Source organism: Oratosquilla oratoria, chromosome 7, assembly GCF_046742065.1.
Source record: "Oratosquilla oratoria isolate Oo_2021 chromosome 7, ASM4674206v1, whole genome shotgun sequence".
In the NCBI taxonomy this organism is placed as follows: Eukaryota; Metazoa; Arthropoda; class Malacostraca; order Stomatopoda; family Squillidae; genus Oratosquilla; species Oratosquilla oratoria.
The window spans coordinates 69,658,262-69,682,972 of NC_134783.1; the positions used below are offsets into that span (position 1 = coordinate 69,658,262).

At 39.9% G+C, this 24,711-nt stretch overlaps 2 protein-coding genes across 2 annotated transcripts in view; both read right to left on the reverse strand.

Annotated features, from left to right (window-relative positions):
- Nucleotides 1–24,711, reverse strand: part of LOC143026847 (uncharacterized) — a 108,129-nt gene that overhangs the window by 48,545 nt on the left and 34,873 nt on the right. The window lies entirely within an intron of this gene.
- Nucleotides 17,840–23,611, reverse strand: LOC143026944 (uncharacterized). The gene is made up of 4 exons (XM_076187734.1): nt 23,360–23,611; nt 19,707–21,880; nt 18,851–19,082; nt 17,840–18,586 (listed from the first exon to the last, which is right to left on the reverse strand). The coding sequence occupies exons 1-4, from the start codon at nt 23,609–23,611 to the stop codon at nt 17,840–17,842; spliced, it is 3,405 nt and encodes a 1,134-aa protein (XP_076043849.1).

The window sequence follows — 24,711 nt, forward strand, 5'->3', positions numbered from 1 at the left end:
TGAGATCTCAGAAGTTATATACGTCTGACCTATGAAAAAATTTTGTGATCGTACGCGCACACACCCAAATCCTTGCCCACGAGAGTTGGAGTACCGGCTTGCAATGCAGCGATACAGAAATTATTTCAACCCTGGGCGAGAATAAAATTCTTACCATTGGGTTAGCGGTTGTGAATGGTATCACTACGCCATCGAGTCCGAAGTAGGAAAATGGCCACCATGCTCGGCCCGGCTATCAATCTAGCTCTCTTGATGGCGACGCCCGTGATGGGTGTGTGTGTGTGTGTGTGTGTGAGAGAGAGAGAGAGAGAGAGAGAGAGAGAGAGAGAGAGAGAGAGAGAGAGAGAGAGAGAGAGAGAGAGAGAGAGAGAGAGAGAGAGAGAGAGTATGAAGATCTTGCTGAACCTCGGCAGCATCGTCCACAGTAGTGTTTCCTGGAGTCCCAACATGACTGGGGATCCAGTGAAACCTTTCAGGCCTCTCTTGTCGGTGCAAGAGGTTCGGCGATTGCTGGATTGACGTTACTGTAGACGTCACCAACTATTGTTGTTGTTGTTGTTTTTTCCCCGCCCGGATAACACCAGGTGGCTAGTGGAACACTTGGGGAGAGACAGCCACCAACACTACAAACTGTGGGGCACAGGTGCAACAGCTTTTTCACCCCTACTCTATGTGCTCTTGTTACTTTTGGTCATCTTTCTATTCTTTCCGTTGTTTCTTCTCTGTTGTATCGTAGTGATGGAATAACATGTGTTACACGTTTTATGTGATTTGAATTGGGGGTGTTTAATAGAGTTGCTAGGGTTTTGGCTCATAGTGAGGTTTTGATTTTAGTTCTCGTGTTATGGATTCTCCTTGTGGCCACATATCATGGAAAGTTCTGTATTTTGTCTTCAAGTGCATTGTATATTCTCACGGGGCATTTTGGTGTGACAGACTTAGGCTGCATTTACACCGAGTTCCCAGCTGATTCTCCTCAACCGTTGTTATTTCGTTTGAGTAGAAACGACGTTGGTTACAATCTTTCATCTTCTCAGTCTTCAGAACAGCGGCGGCGCCAAGGGGGGACTTGGGGGGGTGGGGGCTTTAGCCTTCCCAAAAAAGTGGTCAGCCCCCCCCCCATTAGCCCCCCCCAACTGAAATTAGCAAATTGAAAATCTAAAACACTCATTAAAACAGTTTTATTAAGTGGGATTTTTAATGGCCAGGGCTAAAAATTTGTCAGCCATCGGCGCTGCCCTTACCATTAACCACCTCCCCATCTGAAATGAGGACAATATATGTGTACTATTACGGCGTTATGCAAGTTCAACTGTTTTCATTATATATGACCCACGCCTCAAATCACCTGTAACCCGTTGTAGAAATGTCACACATTACAGATAACCTTTCAGTAATGTGTGACATATATGCATAGCATATCTGAGATAAGCTATGCAACGAATCAGGCGTGGCCAGGCGACAATAGTATTCCCAAAGTATATAGACCAGGGGTTCTCAAAGTGGTCGATCGGAACATCCAAGGGGTCAATGAATAGCCAGGGGGTCGATGAATAATCAGGGGTCGGTGAATGTTTACTACTGAAGTAGAGGAGATCATTTAAAGATAATTTCAAACTACAAAATTACACTGTATTAATGATTATGCTCATAAACATTTCTAGTTAATACCAATCATTGCTTTGATACCGATAATATAAAAACATTTTATAATAGGTTACAATACATTATTCTAGTGGAATTTATGTATATATATATATATATATATATATATATATATATATATATATATATATATATATATGTCTATATATATATATATATATATATATAAAAATATATATATATATCGATAATTTTTATGACAGTTGCATGCAGGGTTCGATGTCGTTGCCATTAGCGTATTTCTCTCATATATATATATATATATATATATATATATATATATATATATATATATGAATATATATATATTAAAATAAATATATATATGTATATATATATATATAAATACATATATCAAACAAATATATAAATATATATATATATATATATATATATATATATATATATATATATAAATGACGCACCCAAGTTATATTACATTTGACCTCTGTCACACTCCAAACTTCATCATAGTTCTTAACTCTTAAACTTTTCTTCGCATTCATTCTTATCCTCTACCCACGTTGATTTTTTCTCTGTCATATCTGAGATGGTGCCAGTATGAATGGATCGTATTTACATGGAAAACCAGATATAACTGATATTAATGACTAATGAGACTGAGTAATTTCTTAAAGACGCAATAGATGATGAAATCAATTCAAACTAATTAAATAAAATCAATTGAAATTTCAATTTTACAGCCTTCGTTGTCCATGCAAGTTTGGTATGTAGTGTTCATAAGCAAGATCCATATTTTAGGCGAAATTGCGTTCTTAGCAACTATAAACTTCAATCAGTTTGATTGGGAACACTTTCAGGAGTCTTGTGGTTGTTATTCATGAGGTTTCAGTTTGGTTGGTTGTGGGTTTGTTTGTGATTTTGTAAATGCTGAGGTTTTTCAACTTCCTGTTTCAATCTTGTAAATTGTTTTCTCCACATGGAGATGACTTCATTTCATGTATCTGTTTTTATATTGTGGTGCTGCTACTGATATATGGGCCTTTTTATGCATAATTATACAAAAAATTGTATATGTACTTTCCACTGTTCTTGTTTCGTTGTGAAGCACATGCTTTTTCTTAATTTCACAGTTCCACTAATAACTATATAGGCTCTTGTTTCTTAAGGATGTTTTCTAATCGTTTAGTGGTTGTTGCTCGCAGCACATTAGCGCAAGGGGACCCGCTCGGTTTCGAGTCCAATATTACCAATATTGGATTTTAAACGAATCCAGTTACCCTATCAAGAAGACACTGTTACTACACTATAAATGTTGCTATTTGATAATAGTGATGTTGAGAACGCCAATAATGTTTTATATGAATTTTGGGTTTAAAGACAAAGAGGAAAGATAGAAATGTTAAAGAAGAAATATTAATCTCTTCTTAGTGAATTAGAATCAATGTAAAAATTAATAAGCTTAACATATTTTTGTAACAAAAGTCATCTAAAGGATGGAATATTTATACAAGTATTTAACCTATGCTAACCTAACCGAACCGAACCTAATTTAGTTAATTCAGTTAAAATCTAACCTAAACTAAACCTAACCTACCTAATGTATTTCCCAATGGTGACAATTGACGAATGAGTCACGTAGTCTATAAGTGGTCCGAATCAGACATAGCTAGCGAGGGCCGAATGAGCCACGAAAATTAACACAATTTCGGATTGTTAGGGTGTTATGTATAGGGCCTATAGTACTTAAAGAAAAATTCGTCCCACCCCCATTTTTAACCATGTGTTCTATTTTTCTGTATAGGTCATGGATCGCTTCTTAATTCCCCACAAGAGGCAACGAGTTAATGACGACGATCAAGAACCATGTACTTCTAGTTCTACTGACAATCGGGAGTTGGAAGAGAATGTGGATGATGACAGTACCCAGAAAAACACAAGACGTCCTCCAGGGCCAAACGACATCAGTCGACTGCCAGATATTGGGCCTACCTATCCTGATTTGAAGAAATTTCCTTCACACATGCAAGGTGGTCAGACAAGATCATTCAATAAAAGATGGCACCAACAATGTTCTTGGCTTGAATATTCCGTGGTCAAAGATGCAGCTTACTATTTTGCGTGTAGTCATTTTACAACTTCCCATCTTGGTCGAGCTGAACAATCATTCACCCACAACGGATTCAAGAACTGGAAGAAGGCAACCATGTCTCAGAAGGCTCATGATACTTCAGCTTGTCATAAATTTGCGATGCAAGCTTGGGGAGAATTCAAATTGCAGAAAGTTACAGGGGCAACAATTTATCAAGCCAAAACAGTGGCGGAAAATCGGCGGTACGCTAGAGCAGTTATTGATGTACTTCTCTATACAGCATGTCAAAATGTTGCCCAGAGAGGGCACAGAGAAGGAGTTGAATCCGACAATCGAGGACATTTTTTGGAAATACTTATTGTGCTAGCCAAATACGATCATACAGTTGCAAAAAAAAAGTTAACGGTCCGGGGAATGCAAATTATACTCACCACGATATACAGAATGAATTATTTGAAATAATGACAGGTATGATCAGAAAGGAGATAAGTGATGAGGTGAAACAAGCAGAGCACTTTGCCATCATGGTGGACGAAACGAAGGATATAGCGAAGAAGGAGCAGATCTCTATTGTTGTGAGGCGTCTCCATGATCAGGAGCTTCATGAAGAATTCTTGGATTCCACACCGGCTGAAGGCCTTGATGCAGAATCGTTACTCCAGAAGATAAAAGAAACTTTAGCCAAATGTAAATTTGACCACAATACCTGTGTCGGTCAGTGCTATGATGGGATGGAGCGGCAGTTATGTTGGGTTGCACCAATGGGGTCCAAGAAAGATTCAGAAGAGATGTTTCACAGGTTGTATACATCCAATGCTATGCTCATAGGCTAAACCTCATTTTAGTTGACTGTGTAAACAAGGTCAATCTCTGAGTTTTTCGTCACAATCCAATCACTGTACAATTTTTTCTCCTCGTCGGTGCTGCATCAGGAATTTCTAAAATTCCAAAAGGAGCTGAACCCAGAAAGACCACATATAGAACTCAAACGGTTATCGGACACCAGATGGGCATGCCAACACTCTGCATGCCAAGCTGTTAAGAGGACCTTGCCTGCCATCGTTGTAACCCTATAACATCTAATGGAAGGGGAAAATGTGGACAGGGCCAGTGGAGCAAGTTCACTCACTACCCCTCTGGATCACCATTTTATGACGAATATGGTGTTCATGGAGAGTTTGCTGCATTTGACGAAAACCTTGTCAGATCAACTCCAGTCTCCTGATCTCCAGCTTGCCTCAGCAGTTGATTTGGTTGAAGCGGTGATGTCTAGTCTCACAGAGATGAGAATCGAAGAGAGCTGGGAGCAACTACGAAATCATGCTGAAGAATTGTGCCAGACTGTAGGGATTCGCAGACAACTTGCGCGTCAGAGGCAAAGGGCAGCCCCACGATACTTGGATGAGTTTGTCATAACATCCGGCATAGGACAAGATGATGATTCGAATGACTCCGATGTTACCAAGAGACGGATTTACTACTCCATGATAGACAAGTTTCTCTGTGAGTTGAGAAGAAGGTTTTCCGGCGATGCATGTCAGGTACTTATTGGAGTATCTGCCCTCAACACCAATCATCCAACCTTTTTGAACAAGGAAAAACTATCGGGAATGGCTGCAAATTACGGGGTGGAGGACAAAGATCTATCCGTAGAGCTGCACCAACTAAGAAGGTTGATTGCCAGAAAGCAGGAGCAGGGAATGGAAGTAGACACAACTATTCAACTTGCCATCATGCTCCAACCGAACAAAGATGCATAGATTTGTATAAGCTAGTGTGTATTAGTGTTACTCTTCCAGTTAACTCAGCATCATGTGAAAGAAGCTTTTCGTGCCTAAAGCAACTGAAAACCTACTTGCGTAACAGTAGCGGTGACAAACGTACCAGTAATCTTGGAGTATTAAACATCAATTCACAAAGAGCAAAATGTTAGACAGGGATATGATTATCGATGCGTTTGCTGCCAACCATAGGAATAGGCGTATCATTTTAAAATAGGTGGAACGATGTATTTCCTGAGATATATCATCGTGAGTTCTCTTCTTTTTTTTAACTTTATCTGTTTATGGTTGAAATCCATGAAATGTCAAAACATCAAGGATTTACTGGCCTTTTCATATGAAGGATACTGAATAAAGAAAACATGTATTTTTGTCTGTTTATAAAACTATTCTTAGGGAACAACTTGCAATTAAGTTTAGCAAGAGGATTACATTTTTGTCATTGAACTATGTAAATAGTTTCTAGGGAAGTGTTTATGCTTCAAAAGTGTATGTTCAGCTATATATGAATTTCATTTTCATTCATCTAAATGTTCTACAAACCGTAAAACCTTTTTGTTTTTGTTTTTATTTCAATTTTTGTTTATTCGACAGTTGAAGAAATATAGCCTACTTCAAGTAATATTTCATAAAGCATTTTACACAGACGTATATGCTACATGGGTTAAAAGGGTGACATTGGCCCTGAATTTCCTATGGCATGTACTGCATGATGAATTGGTCATGGTAAAAATATACACTTGGTTTCCTTCCTTGCTTAATTACACAATTTGATAATTGACAGACAATAATACCCCATTCATAGACATTTAATCCAGCTCAAGAAACCCTAGTCACAGCATGCAGAGCATGTAAAGGGGGTTTTGAGTACAATCCTGCCCAAAGTACCGTGTAATTTTTTACAACCAAGTGGAATAGCAGCTCGGTGAAGTGATAATAATAGACCTCCAGCAGTGGGTTTGGAAACTCGATATACCCCACTCGAACATATTATAGATAAGTAGGGTGGCCAGACATCCTCCTTTAGGGAGGACAGTCTTCCTTTTGAGCACTTTGTCCTCAATCCGGCGCAACATCACGCCGGACGTGCATTTGTCCTTTCTTGGGGTGGGACAAAAATAAAAGAATAAACAAATAAATAGATAAAGAATGAATAAAGAATATATAAACAAATAAATAAATAACGTTATGTATACAATAATGCCGTACAATTAAATTATGTGGGAGTACCTAGGCCAAGGTCAACGTCGGAACTCGGCAGCTGAAGTAGACAGGAACTGCACAGGACCAACGTTGTGAACGTGTGATTGCATGATTCAAATTTCATACATTGGGCTGCAGTCAAGAGGTGGACACGGTGCAGTGTGGTTTGGCAATTAATTTATGAGATTAAGGAGTCTGAAAATGCCGAAAAGTAAGACTTTAACTCTGACTGGACCAAAGAGTTTAGATTCATTGCTAAAAGCAGAAAGGATGAGTTTCATGTTTTTTGTACACTGTATCGTTGTGATGTGGAGATAGGAGGTAAGGGGAAGAGTGCAGTTGAATAACATGCAGCCACAGACAAACAGACTTAACACTCGCAGTGCTGGCACCTCGTCACTGCTATCATTTGTTTCCTCAGCTCGATCATCTCAGGATGACAAAATCACAGCTGCAGAACTTTGTAAAGTGTATCATACTGTGAAACATCACCAGTCATAAAGACCTGAGGTGGCCACGGCGCAGTGTGGTTTGGCAATTAATATATGAGGTTAAGGAGTCTGAAAATGCCAAAAAGAAAGACTTTGTTTAACTCTGGGCCAAAGAGTTTGGCAATCAAGGTGAGGATACAACTAGGTTTTGTTTGTGTTGTAGCTTAATAAGAAATGCAGGTATTTGTTTTTTGTCGGTGTCATTATAAGTGAAAAATATTATTCACTTTCAGTTTTTATTATGTACATATATACATACATACATACATACATATACCAAGGCTTTTTCCCCCTTACAAGGGGGGTAGCCAAAAAGAAAACGGCATAAAATCATTCCCACCCATTCCATCCCTGAATACACTCCACACCCCTCCACCCTCCCTCTTATCTTAGCACCTCCTGAATGACGGGTCATCCCTGCACCTTGTCCACTGCCCTGGGTCAGAAGCAGTGTCGCAAGACACAGCACATCCACAGCAAGGCCGCTTCATTAAATCGGCGACCCCCCTCTCCGTCCCCCCCATTGCATAAAATGAGAGGACGGGGAGAAATCCCTTAAGGCTGCGTCAAGTTTTGCTCACACATACTACCTCACCCCCATCCACCCGCCCATTCCACCTCATGCAATCACAACATCATCCATATACAACCATTCTCCATTCACCCCTGTCTTCTGTCCTCTCCCGTCCTTCCTCAACAGACATTCCCCTCTTCCCTAAAGCCCCCTTCACCCCATCCATCCATCTCATCCTAGGACGTCCCTTCATGTTCACTCCCTCCACATCTGCCTTCCATTCCTCTTTTACTAGTCTTTCTTCACTCATTCTTTCCATGTGTCCAAACCATCCTAATATTCTTTCATCAACCCTATATCCCAGCTCATTTTCCACCCCTGTTCTCCTCCTCACCTCCTCATTTCTCACTCTATCTAGCCTAGTAACCCCCATCATACTTCTCAGACACCTCATCTCAAACACATTCAAACTCCTTCTCTCTTCTTCTCTTATGTTCCATGTTTCTGCCCCATACAGTGCTGTTGGCACAATCACTCCTTCATACAGTCTCCTCTTAACATCCATTCCTAAATGTCTATTCCTCATTACACTCTTTAATCCACCAAGGCATTTACTCGCTTCTCCCAATCTACATTCTACCTCCACTTTCACTCCACCTTTCCCTGCCACAATTGCACCCAAGTATCTAAAACTATCCACTTCCTCCAGTCGCTCTCCCTTAATGCTCACTTCCAGTCTACTGCCACTTTCACCCCTTGTGCATCTCATCACCTTACTTTTACCCACATTCATCTTTAGCTTTCTTCTATCACATACTCTCCCAAACTCTGCCACCAACTTCCTCAATCCCTCCTCCGATCCTGCTACAAGCGCAGTGTCGTCCGCAAACAACAGCTGGCTCACCTCCCACTTTTCTCCATTTTCTTTAACCATCTCCAATCCCTTGCCCACGACCCTTGCATTTACCTCTCGCACCACCCCATCCATGTATAAGTTGAACAGCCAGGGCAACATAACGCATCCTTCACGAAGTCCCACCTTTACCTCGAACCCTCACTCTCTCCATTTCCAATCCTTACACAAGCTCTACTACTCTCATAAAAACTCTTGACAGCTCCCAGAAGCTTTCCTCCTATCCCGTATATCTGCATAACCTCCCACAGTGCCTTCCTATCTACCCTATCATAAGCCTTTTCCAGATCCATAAAAGCCCAAAAAACACACACATATATATATATATATATATATATATATATATATATATATATATATATATATATGTGTGTGTGTGTGTGTGTGTGTGTGTGTGTGTGTGTGTGTGTGTGTGTGTGTGTGTGTGTGTGTGTGTGTGTGTTACTGTATATTATAATCATCGATATGCAGTGTCCTCGAATTTGGAAATGGCCACCCTCTAGATAAGTGAGGTTAGAAAATCAACTTTTTTACCGTAATCAAAACAGCATGCTATGCCTCCCATGTTCAGATGTTCGTGAATGATCATCATCTGAGTTTATTTTCTGAGACCACCCCCTCGTCAACGTGTCGAGTCCCTCCTCAGCCCCCAACAAAAAATCCTAGCAGAGCTCCCGTCAGGGCAGTGCCCCTGGACCTCACCAAGGACCCTAGGCCGGCCCCTTTGACCCCATGCCGGACCTTTGACTACGCCTTTTGGATTGCCGCTAACGCGGAAATTATAGTACTATAAGCCCCCCTTAGCCTCCCCAACTAAAAATTCCTGGCGCCGCCGCTGGATGCAGGCCAAGGGAACGTATAGGTTATAGCATTTCGATGACCGTGGGTGTCGCACAGGTGTAGGTTTGACATCCGTTGTCAAGTTTGCTCTGTGATAGCATAGTTTAAGGTCCAGATCGAGCGACTGTCTGTCTGCTCCACATCTTGTGCAAGATAGTAGTTTCAGAAGATTGCAAGTTTGGAGGTATACAAATCACAATTGTTTTTGGTGGGGAGTCTAGGCGAGTCTGTTGTCAAAACTCAGCCCCAGAAACTAGGTCTGTCTTACCAATGAAAGGGTGGTGTTTCCTAGTTCTAATAATTGAATATATATGCAGCAACATCATCTATAGAAGTGCATGGTGACTGAATTTGAGGTGGAGAAATGAAATCCATGGTTGTCTGCCCACTGGTGCAATCAAATCATGGCATTTTCAAATGGAATTTGGGATGAATAAGGTGAACATATAAGGTAGAAAGTTAATTTGGGGAGATTTGTTGTCATATATAGCTAGGGTGAAAAAAAAAGAATGCTGAGAATATTTTCTTGGGGAATTCCGTCTTAGGTATGTGATAAACATAACCGTTGTGTAATACATCAAGCACGCCGATATTCAATACAAATTTGCTTTCGAGGCAAGAACTGCTCTTCTACAAAAGGTTGTATGTTATCCATTTCGCAAACTGCGAGAAAATGTTTTCAGTATTCGAGAAATGGAAACATAGAAAACGGACCAAAATGCGCGAGTGCGGGACGCTGGAATTCGCGTTTGAGTTCAGCAGAGACTTGCTCTTACGAGGCTGGGAGGAGGGAGCGAGCGAGTGAGGCATTGCATGTGTCCACAACTACTTACACATGTGACTTCCTACTTCCTTCGTACAGTGAGGAATGAAAGGATCCTGAGGAAAGACATCACACTCACACACACACGCGCGCGCGCGCGCGCGTAGACCGATTCACAGCGAAGATTGGAGCTCCGAAGAAGGGAAATTTTCGTGGATCTCATCAACGAGGTAGTACCTTCTTGTATCTATAGGGAAGGGGAAAGCTCGTGGTGTAGTGGGAAGGTGATGAAAAAGGAGAAGGGGAGGGATTACTAAGGAAAATGGAAGGAAATGAGGAAGGAGGCGCAAGGGCGCCACCTCACGGGAAAAAAGTCAACAAAAGGTCAGTTGACGCTGGAGAAATAAATAATTTCAGTAAAATCATTAAGCTTAGAAATGTAAATAAGAACAACAAAATAGAAAGTGAAGATAATAATTTCAATGGATTTAATGAAGGGGGGGATGCTAACCTCCCCCAATTAGCAAGGCTAGAGGAAAGACTAGAAAAAATGGCTCAACACTGGGAAAGTAGGCTAGGTCAATTCACACAGATTGCACAGCGAATTGATCAATTGGAACAATTAAAGAAGGAAAACCAAAGCCTAACTAAAGTAGAAGAATTGAAAAAACAGTTAAAGGAAGTAAAAGATGAGAAAGAGAAATTAAAGAGGAATAATAGAGATAATAAAGAGTCCATAGCAAAAGAAGCACAGGGTTGGAAGACAGTCCAAGAGAACAATACAATTGCATTTAAAGACATAGTGACACAGCAGATGAAAGAACAGACTAAAAATACAGTTATTAAAGTAATGAGGGAGAAGGAGAATATAGTAAGAGACTTAGCAGATAAAAAGAAATGTATAATTATATTAGGGATGGAAGAGAAGTATAACTTAAACAGGACTACGAGAACTAAAGGGGAAAAGAAAAAGTAAACAATATATTAGAATTAGTTCAGGACGATGAACCTGAAATAGGGAAACAAATTGAAGAAATATATATAGACTCGGGAAATATAATACAGATAAGATCAGACCAATTAAGATTAAATTCAGGTCACAAACGACAGCAGAGAATATCTTAGCAAAAACAGGGAAACTAACAGACAGGGAACAATATGAAAAGGTATGGACAAAAAGGGAAATGAATAAAGAGGAAAGAGAGGAAAAAACGAAAAGACAAGAAGCTAAGGACAAAACGAGAGAAGAAGAAGAGTCAGAAAAAGAGGAATTCTATTGGAGAGTAGTGAATATGAAACTGAGGAAATGGACCATAACAGAGAAAAACAAAAGGGAAACAATAAATACAATGGAAGTAGCAGAAAATTAAGAGTATCTTACACAAATATAGATGGATTAATAACAAGATTGAACGAACTGAATGATTATCTGAAGGAAAAAGAACCGGACATAATGGGAATTGTAGAGACAAAATTAAAAGGTCCACTACCACCCAACAGTGTATGACATGGTGTATATAATTATTGGATTGGAAACAGAGAAACAAAACAAGGGGGTGGAGTTATGTTCCTGACTAATAAGGATATAAATGTGAGGAATGTCACATATGGAAATAATAGAATAGAGATTATTTTGGTGGAACTGGAAGACAGAGATAGGAAGAGCAGAAAGTTTGTAATAAATTATGTGCCTCCAAAAACGGCCTAGTGGGAAGAGAGAGACCATAAAAGTATGTTAGAAGACAAAAGGATAACATTTAATAAGATAATTTAAGATGGAGGAAGAATAGTTATAATGGGCGACTTTAATTGCAGAGAAGTCTGCTGGGAAGAGATGACAGTAAAAGGTGGTGACGACTCATGGGAAAATGTTCTACTTGAGATGATTATTGACCATACAATGACACAATGGATTCAAGAGAACACTAGGTATAGAAATGAAGAAGAACTATCGAGACTGGACCTAATAATCACATCAGAACCTGAAATAGTGGAAAAGATTGAATATAAGATACCAATAAGTAAAAGAGACCACATATTGGTTGAACTGGAACTGAATGAAGAAAAATACATGAAAAGAAATGAACAATATAGAAAAGGAAGAATGATGTATGAAAAAACAAATTTTGATAAAATAAGAGAATTCTTTCAAAAAGAAGACTAGGAAAGAATATACAAAGAGGAAACAACAGTGGAAGAGAAGTGGAATATTTTGACAAAAATTTATAAAGGAGTGGAAAAGTATGTCCCAAGACAAAAACAAGAAAAAGAATATGTAAAGTGCTGGTACAACAAAAGCTGTAGGGAGTTAAAAGACAAAAGAGACAAAGCTTGGACAAAATGTAAAAAAGACAAAAGACCTGAAAAATGGAAAATATATACTAGTTATAGAAATGAATATGTACAAGTGTGCAGAGAAGAAAAGAGAAAATATGAAAAAGATGTCATAGAAAAATGTAAAGATCAACCAAAACTATTTTACAGATATGTAAACAACAAACTGAAAAACAAACAAGAATTAGAGAAACTACGACAAGGAGGAGTTGAATACACAGAGGAAATAGAAATGGCAGAAATTATGAACAAGCATTTTAAATCAGTGTTTACAAGGGAGAACATACAACCTAGTGATATCGAATGGGAGGAGAAAGTCCCCCCTATGAAAGAAATAGAAATAACAAGGAATGAAATAATGAAACACTTGAGTAATCTTGATGTCAGAAAATCGCATGGACCAGATGAAATAGCAAACTGGATTTTGGAAGAATGTAGGAATGAACTGTCAGACAAAATACATAGCATAATAAGCAGTTCCTTGAAAGAAGGAAAATCTCCAAAAGATTGGAGAAGAGCAAATATAGTACCTATATATAAAGGGGGAAAGAAAGAAGACCCTACTAACTATAGACCAGTTTCTCTAACAAGTACAATAGCAACAATTTGTGAAAGAATGATCAAAAGTAGATGGTTAAAGTATTTAGGAAAAAACAACGTGCTAAATCCAAGGCAATTTGGATTCAGACAAAGATGATCATGCGTCACAAACTTAATGTGTTTCTATTAAAGGCTAATAGATATAATACAAGGAAGAGATGAATGGGCCGATTGTGCATTTCTAGACCTAAAAAAAGCTTTTGACAAAGTACCACATAAGAATTTGCTTAAGAAATTAGAAACTGCAGGAGGAATACAGGGCAAACTGCTTAAATGGATGGAAGACTATTAGCAAGAAAGAAAAATGAGAGTAGTGATAAGAGACAAACACTCTAATTGGAATGAAGTGATAAGTGGTGTTCCACAAGGAACAGTTCTGGCCCCAATAATGAGGGAGAAGGAGAATATAGTAAGAGACTTAGCAGATAAAAAGAAATGTATAATTATATTAGGGATGGAAGAGAAGTAGAGCTTAAACAGGACTACGAGAACTAAAGAGGAAAAAGAAAAAGTAAATATATTAGAATTAGTTTAGGAAGATGAACCTGAAATAGGGAAACAAATTGAAGAAATGTATAGATTCGGGAAATATAGTACAGATAAGATCAAGGATATGATAAAGAAATTGAAAGTTATATGAGCTTCTTTGCGGATGATGTAAAACTGTTGAAAAAAGTGAACACTGAAGAAGATTGTAAGTCGCTACAGAGTGATCTAAATAAAGTATGGGAATGGAGTAGGAAGTGGGAGATGGAACTCAATACTAAGAAGTGTAGTATAATGGAATTTGGAAAAGCAGAAAAAGAATAGTAGGATCATATAAACTGGGAGAAGAAGGAATAAAAAAAAGTAGAAAATTAAAAGGACCTAGGAGTCATTATTATGAATAATATGTCAACTGAAAAATATATAAACAAGATTTTTGGAGAAATGTATAATTCAATAAGAACAATCAAAGTGGCATTTACGTACCTGGATGAAGAAATGGTGAAGAAAATACTAATCATTTTGATAAAACCAAGATTGGAATATGCAGAGACAATGCGGTCACCAAGTACAAAAATATGTATAACAAAACTTGAAAGAATACAAAGAGCAATTACAAAATTGGCACCAACACACTCAAAACTATCATATGAAGAGAGACTAGCAAAACTTGAGCTACAGACATTAGAGCAAAGAAGAGAGATTTTATAACTATTTATAGAATCATGAAAGGCTTAGAGACTATTAATAGAGAGGACCTAATAGTATAGGATGATAGAAATACAAGAGGATATGGAAAGAAAATTAAGAAGGACAGTTATAGAAGAGATCTGAAAAAGAACAGCTTTCCCCACAGAGTAATAGACATTTGGAACAAGCTAGATGAGAAAGTGGTGTGTGCAAAAACAATACATGAATTTAAAAACAGTTTAGATAAAATGAGATATGAAGACGGGACAACGCGAGCATAGCTCCCCTTCCCGTAAAATACTAGGTAAATACACACACACACACACACAGTTTCCGTATAAGTCTTTGTCGAGCGCATTGTCAGTCTCGTTCGTGATGACATGGAATTGAAAAGTAAAAAAAATTAATGTGGTTGAAAAAAGATAAATATCTGCACTGGGGAGCATTCAGTGTGTGTGAATAACACACATCTATTTGGTGAAATATATATATATATATATATATATATATATATATATTACTGTTGAATGCTAAAGCACAAGTGGCATAAATAATTTTTAGAGAACATTTCTCTAACTTTCTAAGTATCATTTTCTCTTCATGGTTCAAACTCCGGAGGAAAGTACGAAAGTCATCAGAGTGGTTTTCCATTTTATACCGACAGCTGTTTCAACCATTTCACATGGTCGTCTTCAGGGTAAAACCGATTACAAATGTGAAAAACATTAGAATATAAAGGCCCGTGGGCCGTAGAAACAACAGAGAAGAAATAAAAATGGTGGAATATGATTGGTGGGAATATGCGGGTGGGCGGGGCCAGGAAGGGGGCCCTAGTCCAACGATGGGCTTATGTCACGTCTTGTCGGGTTGTCACTCCCGGTGAGCAAATGTCTAGATGCACCCTCTCGCCGGGACCTACGGAAAGCTAATATCACGTCTTGTCGTCTTGGAACTTCCAGTGAGCAAATGTCACGGTGTGCGAGTCTGTTTTTTCTATTGGAAGGGAGGACATGATCCGATGACTTCTGGACGTTTAATGTAGGCTGCTGTAAAGTAATACAAACTGTCTCGTCAATTATTAAGCGTCCGTAATTAGAGTCTGTGTGAATTGTTTCGCTGCCCCTGATGAGGTCTTCCAAGCGCGGCTTCTTGTCATGTGTGTCAATGTAATGCTGGTGAATAGCTCCGTTATTTCGGTGTGCTAGCAGTCGCCTTCTTAAGGTGGTCATCGTGTGTCCGACGTAGCTCATGTCGAGGGGCTTGCATGCCTCTTCAGAGCATTTAAATTTGTAGACTACGCCGGTTTTCGATTCCTTGGGTCCTCCAGGGGTGGTGTTGTTTTTCATTATTAAGGAGGCTACCAGATTGGGACGGCTGGAGACTCTCAGCAAAACTCTCTCGTAGGGTTCTTTTGGTACAACTCCATCGTTGATAATCCTTCGGAGAGTGTCTACTTCCTGTCTGTAGGCCGTTCCATAGTCTATTTTATGATATAGTGTAATATGTTTCTTTTTATCGTCAGTGGTCTGGGTTTGTGTGTGGAATTCTTCCATATTCCTCCTTATGACATCCTCAATGAAATCACAAGAGAAACCATTATTAGTTAACATCTGCCTTACACGCTCCAGTTCGCTATGGACGGCCTTCCACGTATTGCAGTGGGAAAAGGCTCTTCTCACGTATGCCCCAACAACAGACCTCTTGTAGGAGGCTGGGCATTCTCCCCTTGCATTTAGGCAGCGTCCCACGTTGGTGGCTTTCGTGTAGACAGATGTCGCGTAATGGTTCGAATTCCTCTCAACAAGGACATCAAGGGAGGGAAGGGTCTTATTGTTACTACTTTCAATAGTAAAATTGAGGACTGAATTGGCTTAAAGGGCGTTAGCTAGCTTCTCAGCATCGTCACTTTCTTTGGTGGTAATAAAAATATCATCAATATACCTAGCGTAGACCGGTGATTATTGAAGGTCCTTGATTCAACTGCAGCCATGTACATATTGGCGAAAAGAACACCAAGAGGCGATCCCATAGCAACACCATATATATGTGTATGTATATATATATATATATATATATATATATATATCAGCCATGTGAAAGTCCGCGTATTTAAGAACTGTTTCTCGCTGTTTGGTATTATTTACGCGTTGTTGTTTTTTTCTACCAAACTAAAAATATAATTAGTATGCATAGGCTTCTAACTGTTATTCGTAATAATTTTTTGCCGTTCTGAAGTGATATTCAATGAACGAGAATTCACTTGTGAATACGATTGGTCCCACCTTACCGTGGGAGGTGGTCCGCAAGATGAAACGTTCGTATCTGGAAACCAATTTCTTCATACAAAATAAAGGAAACATGAAGTTTTGGTTCCAGCCTTGGCAAAAGTCCCGGAACTTTCCTGTTATTGCCCCACCACTATTTTTTTTTTCTGTTGTCTTCGATTTTGTTATCTTAGGTTAGGTTCTAACCTAACCTAACCTAACCTAACCTAACCCATTCTACTCATCAATAAATACATACACCCCGGAAACACAATAATCTCTGATGAATGGCGTGCATATAAATAAATAGGTAAGTTAATGATAATATAGTAAAATGAATCAGGAAGGGGCAACTAAAGCTCATGAAAACTGATTATATTGAAACTGTTCTGGTACTCTTTTTAAGTCTCTCCTTTACTATTTATACGACTTCATTTTTATGTGATACTGAGTATCCCCCAGGAAAAGAAATAACGCTGTGGTTATTGTTGAAATATGAAACGTTACACATCAAAATTCTGCCTGCTCAAATAGTAAACGTGACGTCATCGAGGATGGCCAAGATGTATAATTGCGTCAGATCCATCACCTTGCCTTCTAGAATATTGTTATAATTCCGTCGCTCCATTGAACGTGAATGTGTGCCTACACCTGAAATGTGTTACTGCATTAATATAAAATGTGTGTACTGTTACGTACGTCAAGGTTAGTCTAAGGGGGGAACATACATAACATTTCGAAGTGAATGAATTTAAAGCATACAATAACATTTAACAATATTTATTACCAACTGACATTCCCAACAAATACAATTAAACTTAACATTAAATTAGACTTAACACTATTCAACTTGCCCACTAGTAACTTGAACAAATTAAGAACAGAGAACTTGGTTCCTTCCGCAACGCCCTACGTTACCAGCACCGAAGGGATGATGAGTAGTCCGATTTCGTCTCTCGTCCACCAACACCAGGTTAGAAGCGAGTGTATTCAGCTTACAGCTGAGACCGACTCATGGGGCGGTGAACCCTCATTTTATAGGAGAGAGTCGAAACCTCAGGTGCTTCGAGGGTTTGAAGCCGGCTCGATGAAACATGGTGCGACGTGGCGGGGTGTGATTCAGAAGTGTCGTAGTGGTTGTTAGGTGGTAATAGGTGGTTAGTAGAGGCATACCTTACACTCCCCCACCATTAAGACGCCGCCACATCGGGATGTAGAGGCGGTGAGTGAGAATAAGATGGTTTATATACGGCTTAGGGTATCGGCCAACACGTTTTGGGATCCGGTGATATGGTGGATGTCTATGTTAAATGGTTGAAGGAACAGAGACCACCGAAGCATCCTTTGGTTCGAAGTTTTGTTACGGTGTAGAAAAGTCAGAGGGTTGTGGTCGCTGTATATTTTGAGAGGTTTTATGCTAGGTTGAAGGTAGCACTCAAACTTCTTGATAGCAGCCACTATAGCCAGTAGCTCCTTCTCTACAGTAGAATAGTTGAGTTGATGGACGTCTAGTTTTGCAGAGAAGTAGGCCACTGGGTGAAGAGTGTCTGTGTTCTCCTGGAGAAGTACAGCTCCAATAGCGACATCACTAGCATCGGTGTGGAGAACGAAGGGTTTAGTGAAGTCTGGTGACCGTAGAACTGGATCCCTTGTAAGCATCGCCTTAAGATGTTCGAACGCGGCTTGACAATTTTGTGTCCACTTGTATGGAACAGAACCGCTGGTCAGCTTGGTGAGAGGAAGTGCAGCTTCGGCGAAGTTCGGGCAGAATCTCCGATAGTACCCTGCCATACCCAAAAACCTCATGAGCGCCTTCCGGGTAGCGGGAACAGGGTACTCCATGACAGCAGAGATGTTAGCAGTCTTGGGTCGAACGATGCCTTGCCCAACTTCATGTCCAAGATACGTCACTGTAGCCTTTCCAAAGCTGGTCTTGGAGAGTTTGACAGTCAGGTTGGCTTGGCATAATCTGGATAGCACAGCATCTACCTGTTGGAGGTGTTGTTGCCAGTCATGAGAAAAAATCAAGATGTCATCTAAATACACCCCCACACCCTTTAAGTCTTGCAATAGGTAGTTCATTGCCCTCTGAAAGGTGGCCGGACTATTCCTCATTCCGAAGGGCATGACATTATAATGATAGAGGCCAAATGGTGTTGTAAAAGCAGAGATCAATTTAGCCTCTTCTGTTAAAGGTATCTGATAGTAACCTTTCATTAGATCTATTTTAGTAATGTACTGGGCTGTTCCCACCTCGTCAATTAGGTCGTCAACGCGGGGTAATGGATATGCGTCAGGAACAGTTATAGAGTTGACTCTCCTATAGTCCGTACACAGGCGAAGTTGACCTCCCTCCTTCGGCACCAGCAGGCACGGCGAAGCCCAGGGGGATTGACTCGGGCTGGCCAATCCGTGGTCGAGCAGGAAGTTGACCTCACTCCTCATCTGTTCTCGCTTCTGGGGGTGGATTCTATAAGGATTGTGCCTAATAGGAGAAGATCCAGGTACAAGCTTCACGTCATGAGTGGCAATGTTGCAGATGCCGGACACATCTTTGAAGAGAGTCATATTTGTGAATGATTTCAGTTACATTATTGGCATGTTCATTCGTGAGATGACTAAGGTAGGGAACTAGGTTACCAAGTATATGCGAATTATCGGTAGGATGGGAGTCAATGTTCGGTAAAATCTTGTCAAAATTAATGTACATGGCATTATTAGGTGTATGAGACATAACATTAGGTACAGTATTCACCGCTAACACTTGTTTCTCAGTCTAGTAGTGGGCTAGTGGTCTTATATGGTTTAATTAGGTTCACATGAATATGTTGGGTAGCCTTGCGACGGTCGGGTGTTGAAATTACATAGTTAGAATCTGATAGTTTTAGAAATTTTGTATGGTCCATGATATTTAGCGCTAAGAGGTGAACCAGAGATAGGGATGTATGCCAGGACTAAGTCCCCCTCTTTGAACTCTCTGACCAAGGCTTTTGAGTCAAAGTTAGTCTTCATTACAGACTGGGCATGAGCTAGGTTAGTTTTGGCAAAAGAACGAACTTTATCCAAGTTAGATTTAAGAGAGGTAATGTAATTGTTTACCGTGACTAACTTTGTAGAAGGTAAGGAGATCAAATGATCTTTGATGACCTTGAGGGGTCCTCTTACCTTGCGTCCAAAGAGCAACTCAAAAGGTGAGACCCCTAGGGATTCTGATGGTGTTTCCCTTATGGCAAATAGAAGAAATTGCAGGCCCTCATCCCAATCTCTGTCTTCCTCACAGCAGAACTTCCTAATCATAGATTTCATAGTCTGATGAAAACGTTCCAAGGCCCCCTGCGACTGAGGATGGTAAGCTGTTGATAGAGTTTGTTTAATACCGAGCAGCTTTAGAACTTCTGCAAATAGAACACTGGTAAAATTGCTACCTCTGTCCGATTGGATTTCTTCTGGGATTCCAAAAGTCGTGAACAAGTTAGCGAGTGTATTAGCAACAGTTTTAGCAGAGATATTCTTAAGAGGAAAAGCATCAGGGTATCTTGTAGTTGGGCAAAGTGTGGTGAGAATGTATTGGTTGCCTTTCTTTGTCTTTGGGAGAGGTCCAACAATGTCTATAATTAATTTACTGAAAGGCTCAAAAGGTACTTTAATAGGCTGCAATGGATATGGTGGTATAGTTTCATTAGGTTTCCCAACAATCTGGCATGGGTGGCAATTCTTAACAAATTCAGCTACATCTTTTTTCATGCCAGGCCAATAAAACTCATTCAGAAGGCGAAGATATGTCTTCCTTATTCCTAAATGACCTGAGAGACCTTGGTGAGCTACTTCCATTATAGGAGTTCTCAAGCTGGTGGGTAATACAATTTGGTGACATTCTGCCCAGGTGTCATCATCTGATAATTGCGGTGGTCTGTAAAGTCTCATGAGGATGTTATCATGATAGTAGAATGATGGAGGATGTAGAATATCTTCCTTGGGAACTACTTTAGAGTGTAAGGGAGTTAGAGTAGTGTCATTCTGTTGTGCTTCTAATAAACTCTGTTCAGTGAATATTTGTGGAATAGCACTTGGAGGAGGAAGGGGTGAATGTGTAGGTGTGTCTTTTAATTTTTGGGATCGGGTTACCGCACAACTAGGGAACAAATTTGGCTGTTCTCGCTCTAACTCATCAGTAGGGTTATGCGTTAAGGGAGTGTCACTCAAAATGATAGGAGCAGGAGTTTGTACAAGTCCACCAGCTATGTCATTACCAAGAAGTAAACTACAGTCTGGGATAGGAAGGGAAGGTTGTTCGCTCACCGCCACCGTTACAGGTCCCTGAACAATGCCGCAGCTGAGGTGCACCCGAGCTAGTCTCAAAGGAAACTGGCTGTTAAAGTCATGGAGGTACACACTTTCGCCGGTATAATTGCTGTCTATACCAGGAACAGATGACTTTAGTATAACCGTCTGGGCAGCAGCTGTATCTCTCACGATACGAATGGGGTGCACCTCGCCACCATCCTCCAGAGACACGGCACCAAGTGAACGGAAAGGCTGAAAGATATCGGCAGTTTTACTGGTTGGCACAGACAGAATTGCAGCTACAGGTTTGCTGGGAGCAGTAGTTTGTGACACTTTACATTTAGGGTCTGGGCATTGTTTTATGTGGTGTCCACGTCTTTTACAAAAAGAGCAGGTTAGATTTGTTTTTAAATTACTCTGATCTACCAGCTCACCATCCTTAAACCCACTATTAGACTTTACATTATGCTGGAGCACTCTCCTCTCCCTGGTGGGCGAACGATGGACCAGGGAAAACACATCAGCCAACTGTGCGGCCTTAATCAGGTCATTTTCTCCCCTATCGATGAGGTGCATTTTGATAGAGTAGGGAATCTTTCTTATAAATTCCTCTAATGCTATAACATTAACAAGTTCATCAAAAGTATTAACACTGGCTGACTTTAACCACCTCTTAAGACCCCTTAATTTCTCAGAGGCAAATTCATGGTAAGTTTGATACTGAAGTTTATTAAGTGACCTAAATGCTTGTCTGTATCCTTCTGTACTGATTGAGTACGAAGCTAGAATTGCTACTTTAACCTCGTCATAATTAGTGTTATCGTCCACATTATTACATACTTTAAGTGCTTTATCAGACAGCTTAGGTTTAATAAGCCAAACCCAGTCAGGTTTAGTAATTTCAAAGTGTAGAGTTGTGGATTCAAATTCCCTAAAGAAAGACTCAGGATCACTATCAGGAAATGTAGGTATAAGCTTGACATACTTCAGCAAATCAGTCTTAGTTTTAGGAGATTTGGCATTGTTTTGAATGTCTAATTGCTTAAGTTGAAGTTCATGAGCCCTTTCCTTTTCTCTTTCTTCTCTCTCCTTCTCTTTCTTCTCTCTCCTTCTCTTTCTTCTCTCTCCTTCTCTTTCTTCTCTCTCCTTCTCTTTCTTCTCTCTCCTTCTCTTTCTTCTCTCTCCTTCTCTTTCTTCTCTCTCCTTCTCTTTCTTCTCTCTCCTTCTCTTTCTTCTCTCTCCTTCTCTTTCTTCTCTCTCCTTCTCTTTTTTCTCTCTCTCCTTCTCTTTCTTCTCTCTCCTTCTCTTTCTTCTCTCTCCTTCTCTTTCTTCTCTCTCCTTCTCTTTCTTCTCTCTCCTTCTCTTTCTTCTCTCTCCTTCTCTTTCTTCTCTCTCCTTCTCTTTCTTCTCTCTCCTTCTCTTTCTTCTCTCTCCTTCTCTTTCTTCTCTCTCCTTCTCTTTCTTCTCTCTCCTTCTCTTTCTTCTCTCTCCTTCTCTTTCTTCTCTCTCCTTCTCTTTCTTCTCTCTCCTTCTCTTTCTTCTCTCTCCTTCTCTTTCTTCTCTCTCCTTCTCTTTCTTCTCTCTCCTTCTCTTTCTTCTCTCTCCTTCTCTTTCTTCTCTCTCCTTCTCTTTCTTCTCTCTCCTTCTCTTTCTTCTCTCTCCTTCTCTTTCTTCTCTCTCCTTCTCTTTCTTCTCTCTCCTTCTCTTTCTTCTCTCTCCTTCTCTTTCTTCTCTCTCCTTCTCTTTCTTCTCTCTCCTTCTCTTTCTTCTCTCTCCTTCTCTTTCTTCTCTCTCCTTCTCTTTCTTCTCTCTCCTTCTCTTTCTTCTCTCTCCTTCTCTTTCTTCTCTCTCCTTCTCTTTCTTCTCTCTCCTTCTCTTTCTTCTCTCTCCTTCTCTTTCTTCTCTCTCCTTCTCTTTCTTCTCTCTCCTTCTCTTTCTTCTCTCTCCTTCTCTTTCTTCTCTCTCCTTCTCTTTCTTCTCTCTCCTTCTCTTTCTTCTCTCTCCTTCTCTTTCTTCTCTCTCCTTCTCTTTCTTCTCTCTCCTTCTCTTTCTTCTCTCTCCTTCTCTTTCTTCTCTCTCCTTCTCTTTCTTCTCTCTCCTTCTCTTTCTTCTCTCTCCTTCTCTTTCTTCTCTCTCCTTCTCTTTCTTCTCTCTCCTTCTCTTTCTTCTCTCTCCTTCTCTTTCTTCTCTCTCCTTCTCTTTCTTCTCTCTCCTTCTCTTTCTTCTCTCTCCTTCTCTTTCTTCTCTCTCCTTCTCTTTCTTCTCTCTCCTTCTCTTTCTTCTCTCTCCTTCTCTTTCTTCTCTCTCCTTCTCTTTCTTCTCTCTCCTTCTCTTTCTTCTCTCTCCTTCTCTTTCTTCTCTCTCCTTCTCTTTCTTCTCTCTCCTTCTCTTTCTTCTCTCTCCTTCTCTTTCTTCTCTCTCCTTCTCTCTTTCTTCTCTCTCATAGTCTATTTGCATTTGTTGAGACTTTAGCTTCACTTTCTCTAGTTCAAGTAGTAGATTAGGATCTGAAGTTTGTAACGAACGTGAAGCTTCGAGGACATCTTTATCCCCTAAGTGAGCTAGAATTAGAGCACGTAGCTCATCTTTCCTTAAGTCAGGTTTGAAAGAGATATTGAAGGTCTTTGCTATATACTTTAAATCGTCCTTACAAATATTAGTCTCTTTGAATTCTTGGATATCTGGGTTACCCACAAACTCAGTCGCTTTGAAATCACTCTGCTTAGCCATGGTTTAAATTTAAAAGATTCCGTACTCTATATACATATATAAGTGAAACCTGCTTAGAGCCTGGCAAGTTAACTCGAGAATAAGCTAAAGGCCTTACAGGTATCATGAAGTTTATCACCTGGCATAAACTTAGTGGCAAGACCGAATTAGGTTCTTGCAAGGTACGTTCTACTCGTAACAAGCCAAAAGGAAACAGGGGGACAGCAGCCCACACTACTGTAAAACAAGGGCCCTATTCATAGGTATACTCTGTAGTTTAAGTAAAAAGTAGAGTATTTGGGTTGGTCAAGTTACAGCGACGTAATCGTGCATAAAGTAAATTCACATAAGTTATAGTAAGCAAGGAAAAGGAGTCACAATTGCAAGCTGTATGTGGGAGAACACCACTTCTGTCGGTAAGAACAATACATAGAACAACCTACTGTACTAACTACCCCTATTTGGCCATTTATAGAGAATTTAGAGCAGGTACAAGCAGGATTCACAATAAATGCACACAAGGTATAGAGACGTTGCGATGAGAAGTCAAGTTCCAGGTGAAAATATTTTTCAATTTCAAGTTAAATACAATTATCAAACTATTAGAGAGAATCAGAGTGATTACGATGACTTATTACGATCAACGGGTCAGATTCCGGTCGGGCCCCCACAGATGTTACGTACGTCAAGGTTAGTCTAAGGGGGGAACATACATAACATTTCGAAGTGAATGAATTTAAAGCATACAATAACATTTAACAATATTTATTACCAACTGACATTCCCAACAAATACAATTAAACTTAACATTAAATTAGACTTAACACTATTCAACTTGACCACTAGGAACTTGAACAAATTAAGAACAGAGAACTTGGTTCCTTCCGCAACGCCCTACGTTACCAGCACCGAAGGGATGATGAGTAGTCCGATTTCGTCTCTCGTCCACCAACACCAGGTTAGAAGCGAGTGTATTCAGCTTACAGCTGAGACTGACTCATGGTTTTTTTTTTTTTTTTTTTATCTTTAAGGCTATCGACCTATAATGAGGTCATTAAGCCCGGTGTGAACCTGCGATCCTTTTTATTCTACCATTATAATTCCCACAATAGTCCAGTAGT